This window comes from Branchiostoma belcheri, unplaced genomic scaffold, assembly GCF_001625305.1.
Source record: "Branchiostoma belcheri isolate BF01 breed outbred unplaced genomic scaffold, Haploidv18h27 scaffold10, whole genome shotgun sequence".
In the NCBI taxonomy this organism is placed as follows: Eukaryota; Metazoa; Chordata; class Leptocardii; order Amphioxiformes; family Branchiostomatidae; genus Branchiostoma; species Branchiostoma belcheri.
Window position 1 is genome coordinate 2,121,431 of NW_017802380.1, and position 11,785 is coordinate 2,133,215.

General features: G+C 42.1%; 1 protein-coding gene across 2 annotated transcripts in view; it reads left to right on the top strand.

Annotated features, from left to right (window-relative positions):
- The first annotated feature begins 57 nt into the window (after positions 1–57).
- LOC109472904 (myotubularin-related protein 14-like) overlaps positions 58–11,785 on the top strand; it is a 13,799-nt gene continuing 2,071 nt past the window's right edge. The window contains exons 1-18 of one of the 2 annotated variants that reach the window (XM_019772772.1): positions 58–641; positions 1,249–1,305; positions 1,489–1,577; positions 1,921–2,035; positions 2,288–2,363; positions 4,201–4,285; positions 4,452–4,538; positions 4,791–4,907; positions 5,452–5,525; positions 5,727–5,797; positions 6,082–6,165; positions 6,554–6,617; positions 7,073–7,158; positions 7,522–7,635; positions 8,173–8,243; positions 8,511–8,572; positions 9,478–9,634; positions 10,187–10,324. In XM_019772772.1, the coding sequence (XP_019628331.1) occupies positions 531–641; positions 1,249–1,305; positions 1,489–1,577; positions 1,921–2,035; positions 2,288–2,363; positions 4,201–4,285; positions 4,452–4,538; positions 4,791–4,907; positions 5,452–5,525; positions 5,727–5,797; positions 6,082–6,165; positions 6,554–6,617; positions 7,073–7,158; positions 7,522–7,635; positions 8,173–8,243; positions 8,511–8,572; positions 9,478–9,634; positions 10,187–10,324 (1,658 nt within the window). In that variant the 5' untranslated portion in view covers positions 58–530. The remainder of the gene's footprint in view (positions 642–1,248; positions 1,306–1,488; positions 1,578–1,920; positions 2,036–2,287; positions 2,364–4,200; positions 4,286–4,451; positions 4,539–4,790; positions 4,908–5,451; positions 5,526–5,726; positions 5,798–6,081; positions 6,166–6,553; positions 6,618–7,072; positions 7,159–7,521; positions 7,636–8,172; positions 8,244–8,510; positions 8,573–9,477; positions 9,635–10,186; positions 10,325–11,785) is intronic. The other variant, XM_019772780.1, reaches the window with a different exon arrangement.

Here is an 11,785-nt window from a genome sequence, read left to right on the forward strand (position 1 = left end):
GCTGATGGCACCGAATTGGCCAATCACGTCCTTTGTAACAAATTTTCACCTCCAGCCTCGTGTTCGCCACGAGTTAAAAACATCATGGCTGCCGTGTGATGAAATTTTGGTAACCATGGATTGTTTTTTCTGAAAATCTCTTTATATATAGAACATGTTCGGGCTTTTTGATGGAGAATTTTCAGGATGTCGTCTGATGCGCAAGTTCTAGCGGTGAGGGTGTCCTTTCTGTGCTAAGAAAAGTTTCTACGTCCCTTTGAGGAAGTGTTTGTGTTGATGGGAGTGTAGGGGGAGGGGCATACTTTCACGCCAGCTGAAACTGGAACTTGAAAGTGAAAGTAGTTTCTACGGACTGCAGTTGAACTTGGGGACGGACGGACAGTCGCTGAAACTTCTTCCCGTGCGTGCTGATCTCAGCGTGTTGAAAAAGCAGCACAGGAACTTACATACCTGTGAAACTACACCATTCTACTAGAGGTTATTTTTGCTCGTCCGAAGGCTGAACAAGTCTGTCTGTCAGGGTCAGGCTCATGGCGAGTAGAGAGGATGGCGGGAAAATCCGGTACGACGAAATCCACTCCCTGTTGGACTTTTTCTCCAAGAACACCTTCAAGACCAAGGATACACAGGGGAATTCGCGGGTAAGTTGCAAGTTAAAAAAAGTTTTTTAAGTTCCTGTTTTATACTATTATAGAGCCTGCTGTTAGTGCCTTCAGAGATACATGTGCGTTTGTTTGTTTGTTTTCTTCGCATAACCAGTAAACCGGCTTTAGGTCTAACGCCAGTATCCTAACCTTCAACCAAGTTTCACTAATATCCATTAGTCTAGGACTTGCATAGTACACATGTATTACTCAAGACATAGTTTTGTGTTTCATCAACATCTTGTACGAAACAGGAAGTAATCGCCTCAAAATTATGAAAGGAAAGTTTCAGCTTAGTGATTGAGTGGGAGGCCATGTGGAAGCTGCTGTAAATCATCAGGAGGAAGTACTGAGGAAAGCTGATAGCTATACTTTCACTTTTTAATTTTATATGTGTCATTCACCAGCAGGCAAAGGAGACAATTATAGGAGGAATATTTAGTAATATTGAATGATAATGTCCGTACATACTGTACAGGGCTTCATGCAGATGTTTGATGAGTTTCAGATTGAAAGAATTTGGTATGGCATTGCAGTGTAATGTGTTCGCTACTACTAGTACTACATGTATTCTTAAACCACATTATCTCATTTGATTTTGCAGCTAAAAGTCATCCACAGGAAGTGTCTTGATCTGTTTGCAAAGGACTACAAGTATGCTGTAAGTGATTCTCTTCTTTATGCCTTTACAGTCTTGTAAGCATTATGCCAGTTGCTATCAAAAGTGGCGGAAAGACAGAACAAAGCTTGTCCTTTATAACTATGGATTCTACCAACACAGATGAGCGTTAATTCAAAGTTATTGGCATGGTTAATGTTGTTCCTTGCTTGCCTTATTCCACAGACCATAGATAACAGTGGTGGGGAGCTGTGTGGACACTATCCAGCCAAGCTGGTCTTGCTGGAGTATGAAGTGGATGATGCCACCAGGAAGTAGGTCAACATTCATACAGTGTAGAATCCTCTCATGAGGTGGTGGTAAGATAACAGAAGACATTTAATGTTCAGGCTCAGTAAAATACAAGGTCCTGTAATAGCACCACTGTATCAATTGTGGGACACAAACCTACTGTGAATTGAAGTTTTAAGTTTCACTAGCTGCTAAAGGGATAGGATACAACTTCTGTTCCAATTCTTATAAACATCTGTATCCAGCAAATTTGTCTCTGTGTGAAATTGTATGTGAATGTGATATAAGCTAATGAGAGAATGTCCTGTCCATACCTTGTATGTTGGTGTGAAGTACGTTACATGTATCTCTAATACTATTTCCCAGTACCAAAGTGGGTTCCTTGTACGACCTTGGCACGATGCATGACCTGTTCACCAAGGCCAGGCTGGCGCGGTGCAGGTCCAGGTTTGTGGTACCAGTCATGCTGTATGAAGGCAAGGTAAGAGCCTTTTTGTTAGCATATGATTTCCACTGTTTCATAATTAAAATGTTAAAAACTTTTCTCTAGTGATCTTGAAAGGGCCAAAGATTCTTGATCATGATACAATGATAAAGATTTCTACAGCATTGTACCTTTGCCCAAATCATTCAAACATCACATTTTGTACTTCAATACATTAACATGAAACTTGCAACTTACTACTGTGATTTCCCTTGTCCTTTAACCCAAGGACCTTTATGTTTGTTGTAGCATATCTGCAGGTCAGCGACCCTTGCCAGCGGTGCAGAGGTGTACGGCAGGTCGGGTCTGGACTTTCTCTTCTCAGGTAGCTACTGTAACTTGTTGAGTATTTGCAGTAGTTTGGTGTCTTACTACTATACTCTATGTTTGTTTTGTTGCAGCCTTCTCAAAAAAAATTAGAGTAGGTGGCTGATAAGAAAAAGTAGCAGGCGAGCCACGAAGTGGCTCGAAGCGAGCCGCGCAGCGGCTCGCAGGGGGAGGGTACGGGAGGGGGTGGCCCCCCTCCCGTTGGGGGTGTCCGGGGGCCTCCCCGGAGGAAATCGTAAAAATTAGACCCCTAAACATTGTTTTTGGTACATTCTGAGCAGCTTTTATGGCAATCTTGTGGCTCCAAAATTTACTGTTCGTGCACAAATAATTCCGGAAAAAGGCTGTATTAAAATTGTTTGCCACTCCGATCGTATTACGCGCGGTCCTTGCGCCCGGCCACAAAATGCAAAAATGAAGAAAGCATATTTAAATGTCAATTTGATCGAAAACATAATCATTGGGATGTGAAAAAATGTCACAGTTTCGCTTTTTGGAAGTTTTGTTTCTGTTTTGACGGTTTAATTCCAGCGGGGAGCGATCCATAAATGCCCTATGGAAATTCACCCCGCGTCCCGGTACACTGACTTCCGGGTTCCTTGAACAAGAAAATTACGAGAAAATGGCCAAAAATCGGCGTAGATAAATATACATCTTCCCGAAAATTCTTTTAATTATGTATTTCTTTAATAGGATGTTGCTTAGTAGTCGTAGAAAAAACGTAGAAAGCAGCGTAAATGTGTCTCTTCTTCACCGGCGAGAGCCTGCCGGCGAAGAAAAATCTTCCCGCGCTGCCGGCTGCTGGCCACATCGCTTATCCAATCAGAACGCAGGTCATGTGAGGTGAACCAATCAGAGCGTCGATCGCACGCTGCTACTTACTTATTCATGACAAGATGGCGCCTGAAAGCTCCTGTTTTTGTACAGCGATGTGGAGTGTGCGTGTTTTTATTCCGGGGTTTTGACGCTGATTTTTGGCTAGCCGTGATTAAGCTACAAATGCCACACTAGTGGAGACAACAGATGAGTGATCATTTTACGATCGACAAGAACTTTTGATGAATGAAACAGCTGTGAAATCTCGCTGATGGCGATTTGTTTTTGAAAATTTGTCTCTGTGTATGAAAGATATGAACACGCTTCTTTTCATGTCTTGATATTTTTTGACGTGATTTGTACTAGTTATTTGTAGCAGGAATGTTACTAGTGCCGGGAGAAGTTGGGAAGGTAGCGGCTTGATAAATTTTCGAGTTTACGAAGCAACGAGTTTACGAAGCAAGTTCCGCCTAGCTCGAGCGATACAGCTCCGCGGATACAACTCGAGCCCCGAACAAGACCCTCCCCCCGTAAAGTTTCGGCCGCTCTGGCCGGCCGGCCGCGGGCCGCTCGTAGAAGCAAACGCTGACTCGTGCACTAGAAATCTGCACAGGAGGCTAAGAAAGAAGCAGTTTTCAGATCCAGAAAGCTAGCAGAAATTTGTCTGAAGTTCGTCAGAAGAAATGAGCCGGTGAAGTTTGTGAGAAAATGTAACGGAGCTTACTTGTTTTTCTGAAAATTTAGACGAAAGTAGCCGGCGCAAAAATTTGAAAATTTTGACCAAAGTAGCCGGCGCAAAAGTTTGAGTAGGCGGCGATTTTCGCCGGTAGCCGGCTTGTTTTGAGAAGGCTGTGTTGTGGTCACCTCTCATTGCAAACTCATCACACTGCAAACATCTTGCATTCCAGTATCAAACACAAATGTTAAGGACCACAAACAACTTCCCCTCTGAACACCACATTAAGTCCTTGCAAATCTTAATAAATTTACAGTACTTAGAACTATGTCAACCTTTTCAGGAGGAGAGAGCATCCCCACAGAAGACGGAATGGTGAGCTATGGAGTGTCTCGGGACCAGTCAGTTTACGTACCCAACGGGAACAGGTATGTGCCAACAGTCTTCACTTGTATACTCAGGAAATATTCAACAATGTATCTTCTTTACAAATTGCCTTTATTACTAGCTTTGCTTTGCAAAATCCAAGTGTATTCATTTCTACCAGTGTTTTATAATCACATCTACTGATTAAAATTTGACTCCACACTTCAGGAACAGAGCTGTTATGCAGAGGTCATTTTTCTCTGGTTTGCCACTATTGTGGAATGCCTTCTTCCCACCACCAATGTCTGCTGTAAGGTAAACATGGAAAAGATTACTCAAACCCGTATTAAGCACGGGGTACTGTGGATGGTGACAGTGGTGATAGCTCAGGGGAGTTTCTACCAGGCTCTTATTCACATTAGTGTCTTCATTTCATCTAAGCTAGAGCACTCCAAGCAGATGAGCACTGTCTGGTGTGGTAGTCAAGGTGGACTCGTGGGTAAGGCTATTCCATCTCAAAGTTCAAAGTGACACCTGTTTTTGTTTGTTTGTTTGTTTGTTTACTAGTGAATGGCAGTTGGTGGACAGTATCCGTATGCAGGACATCCGGCTACTGAAGGCCCTGAACATCGGAACCATCGTGGACCTGATGGTGGAGAACAAGAAGGTCAAGTTCGGCATGCAGTAAGGCTACATATTTACCTTCTTCCATGGGCATGGATTTGAATATATGCTGTGCATGGATTTGAATATGAGTACAATTGGTGGTATCAAAGGGCAAAATGGTTAGGCTATTGGACAAGAGACCGAGAGGTGATGAGTTTGATTCTTGGCTAGACATTGTGTCTATGGGAAAAGCAGTTTCAAAGAAACTTTAACATCTTTTCCTGATGGTGGAGAACAAGAAGGTCAAGTTTAGCATGCAGTAAGGCCCCATATTTACCTTCCTCCAATCCATGTGCATGGGTTTGAATAAAAGTACTAATGATAGTATCAAAGGGCCAAATGGTTAGGCTAGTGGACAAGAGACCGAGAGGTCATGAGTTAATTGCTTATTGGCTAAACATCGTGTCCTTGGGAAAGGCACTTAACGTGACTTTCCTCACTCCACCCAGGTGTAAAATGCATGCCAGTCTTTGGTAAGGCCTTGAAAGGAGAGGGATGGGCTGAGTCTTCCAATACTTATTGTTGGGACTGATTAATTGGTTATTTTTCTCTTTCTCTTAAGGGTTACATCTTCAGAAAAAGTGGACAAGGAACACAGATATGCAGACTTCACCTTGATATCCGTGCCCTATCCAGGTATGTCTTTGTGTCATCTTGTCTCTTCATCTTGCTAATATAACAGAGAAGGCTGGTAGATTCAATGTTGTCCTTTTAACCTAAAATGTAAAATTGCATCAGTCACTGGTCCTGTGTCTTACCAGGGATGAAGAAGATAAGTAAGTGAACATACCACAATATGGTATCAGCTGTTGACACTTTTGTTCTTTTGTTTTTCAGGCTGTGAGTTCTTCAAGGACTACAGAGACAATGACTACGTTGCAGAGGGGCTTGTGTTTGAGTGGAATCAGGTACACAATTTAGTAATACATGTACATTCAAATGTCCAGCAAACTGCTTTGCAACTTTCTGTTTGTCAGGTTGAGATAAATATCTATAACCTAAATGTGACTTCAAAGTTCCTCTATGATCCACTACTCACCATGTCACGTGTGTCATCTGCTTAAGGTTATGTCACGGAAGTGGTAGATTGTTCATTCCTTGACAAAGACTGGAGTTGTACATGCAAGTCTAATTTCTTGTATTTGTAATTACAGTTTAAACTTGCTTCTAACTTTACCTGTTTGAACCCCAGGGTTATGTAGATGCAGACCTGCAGGTTCCCCAGTCCCTTATAGAGAAGTCACGGTGCCTGGGAATCGACTGGGACAGATACAGGGTACGTTTACAGATGATTTATTACTGTACTTCCGAGTATGAAAGAAATGTTTTGGATGGCTGAGCTGTGGGTTTGTGCTCTGTTTGTCTGGACAGAGCAGGTTGACAGCATGTGGGAGGGAAGGGGGAGATTGACAGGCAGAATGACAGGAGGTCACGGCCTCAGAATCTGGCCAGGAGCCAGCAGAAACTAGAAGTCAGACATGGGGGAATTCTGGAAGCCAAGGATTGCATACTTCCCTGAAATATGTAATCTCCAATTTCTTCTTGTACAATATACTATCATGTAAGCCAATTCTTATTAATTCAGTACATAAGTATCACATAAGCACTCACCAAATGTTTCTCTACATTGCACATGTCGTGATGACATTTTGTCTTCATTCCAGTCTTGGGACCTGATCAAACTGACCCAGAACTACCTTAGGTTAATGCTCTACTGTCTGCATCATGGTGAGTGGAAGTCATCTTACCTCACAATCGTAATAGTCCAACCCTAACTGTCCATCAGAAATAGCAGATCAGCCAATGATAGCACAGTAATTAGTGGTTCAACCAATGAGGGAGTGGCTGCATGTTTGTCAAATTTTTATGTTTTTATTTTGCATTTCAACGGAGGTAGGCAGGGCTATGGGATTGGTCTATTGCTCAAATATCCTGGTTTGTTTTTAATCTTCTTCTGTCAACTGTGTGCTAATTTGCATGGTTTGGATAATCTTGTTCTCTAAAGTTGTTAAGGGTTTTTAGACTTCCGTCTATCACAAAGCAATGACTCATGGTTGGTTCATCGACTTAGACTTGAAGTTCAACAAAGAACATCCAAGAAGTAGCTGCATTTATGTGCAATTTTGCTACAGTCTAGAATATTCAAATTAAAAGTTTGTCTGTTTGCTTTATTGTCCCTACAGGTGACAGTGGCCTGTTGGTACATTGTATCTCAGGCTGGGACAGAACACCACTCCACATATCGCTACTCAGGATGTCCCTTTGGGCTGTAAGATATCTCTCATTTCTTTATATAGAACATTCAGAACAGGCGCAGTAACCTAGTAGGAAGTTGGCAGAACATTCTGCCTCTGCGTAAAACCAGCATGCAATGTATTGTATGTAGCACTTCAGCAGAACTTTGTGAAAAATTCCCACAGGTGCAGTACATTCTGCTATATACTGAAAGGTATGGGTTGGATTTTGTCTAACTTTTAACTGTATAATTGTGAGATCTGTGTATATATGTAACTTTACCTGTTGTCCCGTATGTATAATTGTTGACTTACGTATATTAGCCCAGCTGCCTGTAAGTTAGTGTAATGTTCTGTTGCATTTGAAATAAATGAATGACTGACATGTTTTGCTCCAGGATGGCAAGATGCACAAGTCGCTGAGTGCCCTGGAGATGCTGTACCTGACCATAGCGTACGACTGGCAGCTGTTTGGGCACAATCTGCAGGACAGGTTGGGCAAGGGGGAAGAGGTAACAGGACTAACAATTTCATTTCATTTTTATTTATGTATACAGGTTAGCATATGGCCATTTTGGTCCTTTTGAAGGCTCCCTGTGACATACATAACATATAATAAAAGGTAACAATAAGTACAATCAAAGGGTAGTTTAAATATGATAAAAGAAACGGAACAGACTAATAAAGTACAGAAAACATACTAAATAAATATGACAAATGATATAAATGATAATGGTACTGAATTTGCATAACAAGTTACCTTGATAGGAACATGGGACTGGAAGGGGGTTCAAAAAGAATAGTAGTTTCATTATTTAGTACTTTCATTACTTGTACACTGCACTGTGTACATCTGTTTGTACTTAAGGGCATGGTCACTTTTGATGTGCAATTGCAAATGTCTTGGAATAGTCTTGAAAAGTTCAGCAGTAAAAGGTAGTCTTAGATCCTTTTGGTGCTTGCTTCAGTGAACAGTGTGGTATATGTATATAAGCTGTGGTTGTTATGTAGGTATACCTGGAGTTAAAATGCTTTTGTTTCTCTCACAGATCTTTTTCTTCTGTTTCAACTTTTTGAAACACATAACTGGGGATGAATTCTCCATAGACAGGGTGAAAGGGTGAGTATAACTTACCGTGACTTTGACTGAGTGTAACCTGTGTGATGGTTAGTAACACTGCAGATAATTACAGCTCTACACTGATTGGAGAACCATTTCATTCAGGGAACAAAAACATGTAGTTTTAAATACAGTATACTTTTAGATGCAGTTGTGTATAGCTTAGATGCTGTACTGTGGAGAAAGCTACAACCTTGCTCTACCTAGTTATAATTACTTCTGATACAAAAAAGCAATCCGTCTTAACCTTGTGTTCTGTCCATACAGAGAACCAAACAGACCGACAAGGTCGGACTCAGAGCCCCAGTTTGATGACACAGTCCTGATAGGTGAGCTGAACTTTTTTTTTCCAAATGTAAAGTCAGGGAATAAATGTTGTCTGTTGTACAGGGTGACACACACCTGTTGACTCATGTATAGTGTGACAGATGTCTATTGTTTATTGTACAGGGATTGAGGATGGTTCCATGACTGTTGTACAGGGTAACACACATCTGTTGTTTATTGTACAGGGATAGAGGACGGCTCCAGCCCTGCCAGGAGACATTGCAACAGTTCTGGATCCATATCTCTTGTACAGGGACTAACACATCTGTTGTACAGGGTAACATGTCTGCCGTACAGGGTAACACATGTCTGTTGTCTGTTGTACAGGGATAGAGGATGGCTCCAGCCCTGCCAGGAGACATCGGGACAGTTCTGGCTATATGACCGTTGTACAGGGTAACATGTCTGCCGTACAGGGTAACACATGTCTGTTGTCTGTTGTACAGGGATAGAGGATGGCTCCAGCCCTGCCAGGAGACATCGGGACAGTTCTGGCTCCATGAGTGTTGTACAGGGTGACATATTCTGTTGTATAGGGTAAAACATATCTGTTGTCTGTTGTACGGGATGACACACGTCTGTTGTCTGTTGTACAGGGATAGAGGATGGCTCCAGCCCTGCCAGGAGAAATCAGAGCTGGAAATAGGGACAGTTCTGGGTCCATGTCTGTTATACAGGGTAACAAACGTCTGTTGTCTGTTGTACAGGGATAGAGGACGGCTCCAGCCCTGCAAGGAGACATCGGGACAGTTCTGGGTCCATGACTGTTGTACAGGGTAACACATCTGTTGTACAGGGTGACACGTCTGTTGTCTGTTGTACAGGGATAGAGGATGGCTCCATGACTGTTGTACAGGGTAACACGTCTGTTGTACAGGGTAACACATATCTGTTGTCTGTTGTACAGGTATTGAGGATGGCTCCAGCCCTGCCAGGAGACACAGGGACAGTTCTGGGTCCATGAGCTCCATCAGTAGCATGAGCAGCTGTGTGCTGGATGGTACCACTGTTCCCTTCACTGTGGGGGACGACAGCCCTTTTTCAGGGGAGAGACATACCAATGGGTAGGTGGTCGTAAAGTGTGTATCTGGTTTAACATCTGTTGTTTCCCATCTTCTGAGGGTTAGACACGCTTTCACACTGATGCTGAGGCTTGATGGCAGCCTGCCATTTGCCTCTGTCCTGTGGGTTGCCGCTTTGTAAGTTAAGGTGGTGGAAATCCTCCGTTATGTTGTCAATCCATCTTTTCCTTGGTCAACCTCATGGATTTGGGCCTTCCACATCCAGTGTGATGATCTTCCTAGGGGAAATAAGTTTTGCTTGCTTTGTGAGCTACTGTGGTCTCATAGTTTCATCTATGTATATTCATCCTCTAACTTGTGGACAAGATTTTGTGTATCTTGTAACCATTCTCTAAACTTGTGTGTTCTAAGCTTAGTTTAATGACATCTCTTTCTATATCTTTACATGCCAATTTTTAGATTGGTCATTAGAAGATGACAGATTGGGCCAAATGTTTGTCCGCCATGAGCTGAAAATTTCCATGAAATGATGGAAAGACTTGTGGAAGTTTTTGTGTAACTTGTAACCATAGTCTAAACTTGTGTGTTCTACAGTAATGTTCCCATCATGATGGCCCAACGTGCAGTACTGGGCTCTGCTGCTTCCTCAGCCTGTAGCAGCCCCATGGCTGTTCCATCCAAAAAACCCACCCCCGTGGAGGCAGCAAGCAAATCAGGCTCATCTGTTGGCAGGTAAGAAATTCGACCCTGGGGGTGATAGTTTTTTCTACCGAAACTTACAGTGAGGGACAGTTAGATTTAATTTGATAAATAAATAAATAAATAAATTTGGATTGCCATAGTAAATACAAGTACTCTGATGTCCCGATTAAACGTACCGGTACGTTTATTTTTTTCGGCCCGAACGTCCACCCGGTACACTCTTATTAGGGACGGTACGTTTATTAATTTTGGGGAAAAAAATTGTCCATAAGTACCGCACCATCAGCAAGTGGCCGGCGGCCGCAAAATTCGGCAACACGTCACAGATAAATATTTGGTCCATGATAGCGGCATTTCCCATGAATATAATGTACATTATTTATTTTTCACCTGCTGTCCATTTTTAAGTCCCAAAACGTCTGAAAAAGCAAAAATTTGCCCACAAAACCGAAGGGGAAGGCGAGTAGCTAATCGACGTATTTAGCACATGGCGGCCGCAAGTCCTTGTCAAAATCGGCAACGCGGCAGAAAAATGCCTGGTCCATTTTAGCGATATTTACCATGAAAAAAACGTATGTGGTTTATTTTCCCTCTGGCAATGTCTGGTGTTAGTTTTTAGGTCCCGAAACCCCTAAAAAAGTAGAAATTTGCCCACAAGACGGACGGCCGACGTGGGGAGGGCGCCTAGCGCCTGAGCAGCATGACCCGTAAAAAGTCAAAGGTCATAGGGCACCCATATTGCGCAATCACCGTAAAAGCGCCGATTTAGCTAATTTTAGGGCGTTTAAAATTGATACAATCACATTATCGATTTTTAAAAAAACAATGAGATGGAAACCAATCAAAATTTTATGCTGAATATATTTTTTTCTTCAAAAGTTTTTTCTTCAGAAGTTTTTCTTCTTCAGAATCCAGACTTTGACCAGACTAGACAATGTACCATACCAAATAATTATTATGTTGAAATGGATTTTGTTGTACACATACTCATTAAACCCCTATATTTGTACTTAATTGGGCTTGATTTTCTATCTCTTAAGTTAGTCAGATTTTCAACTCAAGTTGCAGGAGAAGGCTTAACAAAGTGCATTTCAGAAGTGTAAAATGCAATAGCTTCTCCTACGGATTTTGTATTTCCCCAAAACAAGTACAATATATATATACTCATTAATTAAAGTGATATATACTCACTAATTAAATGTAACAGTGAAAGATTTGCCCATATATTGGTATTGAAATAAAGAGCACATTTTAGTATCATGGACACACAGTTCACCTGTCAATTTGGTCATTTTCCGGGGGGTACGTTTATTCCGGAGGGTATGTTTATTCCGGGGGGTATGTTTATTAGGGACATGAGAGTAGGTGCAGGTAGACATCAGAAATACCTGCACAGATCCAGTTTTACCTGCACTAAGGTGCATATACCCAGTACATGGACCAGTACAGTTAGGTGCAGGTAGACATCAGAAATACCTGCACAGCTCCAAT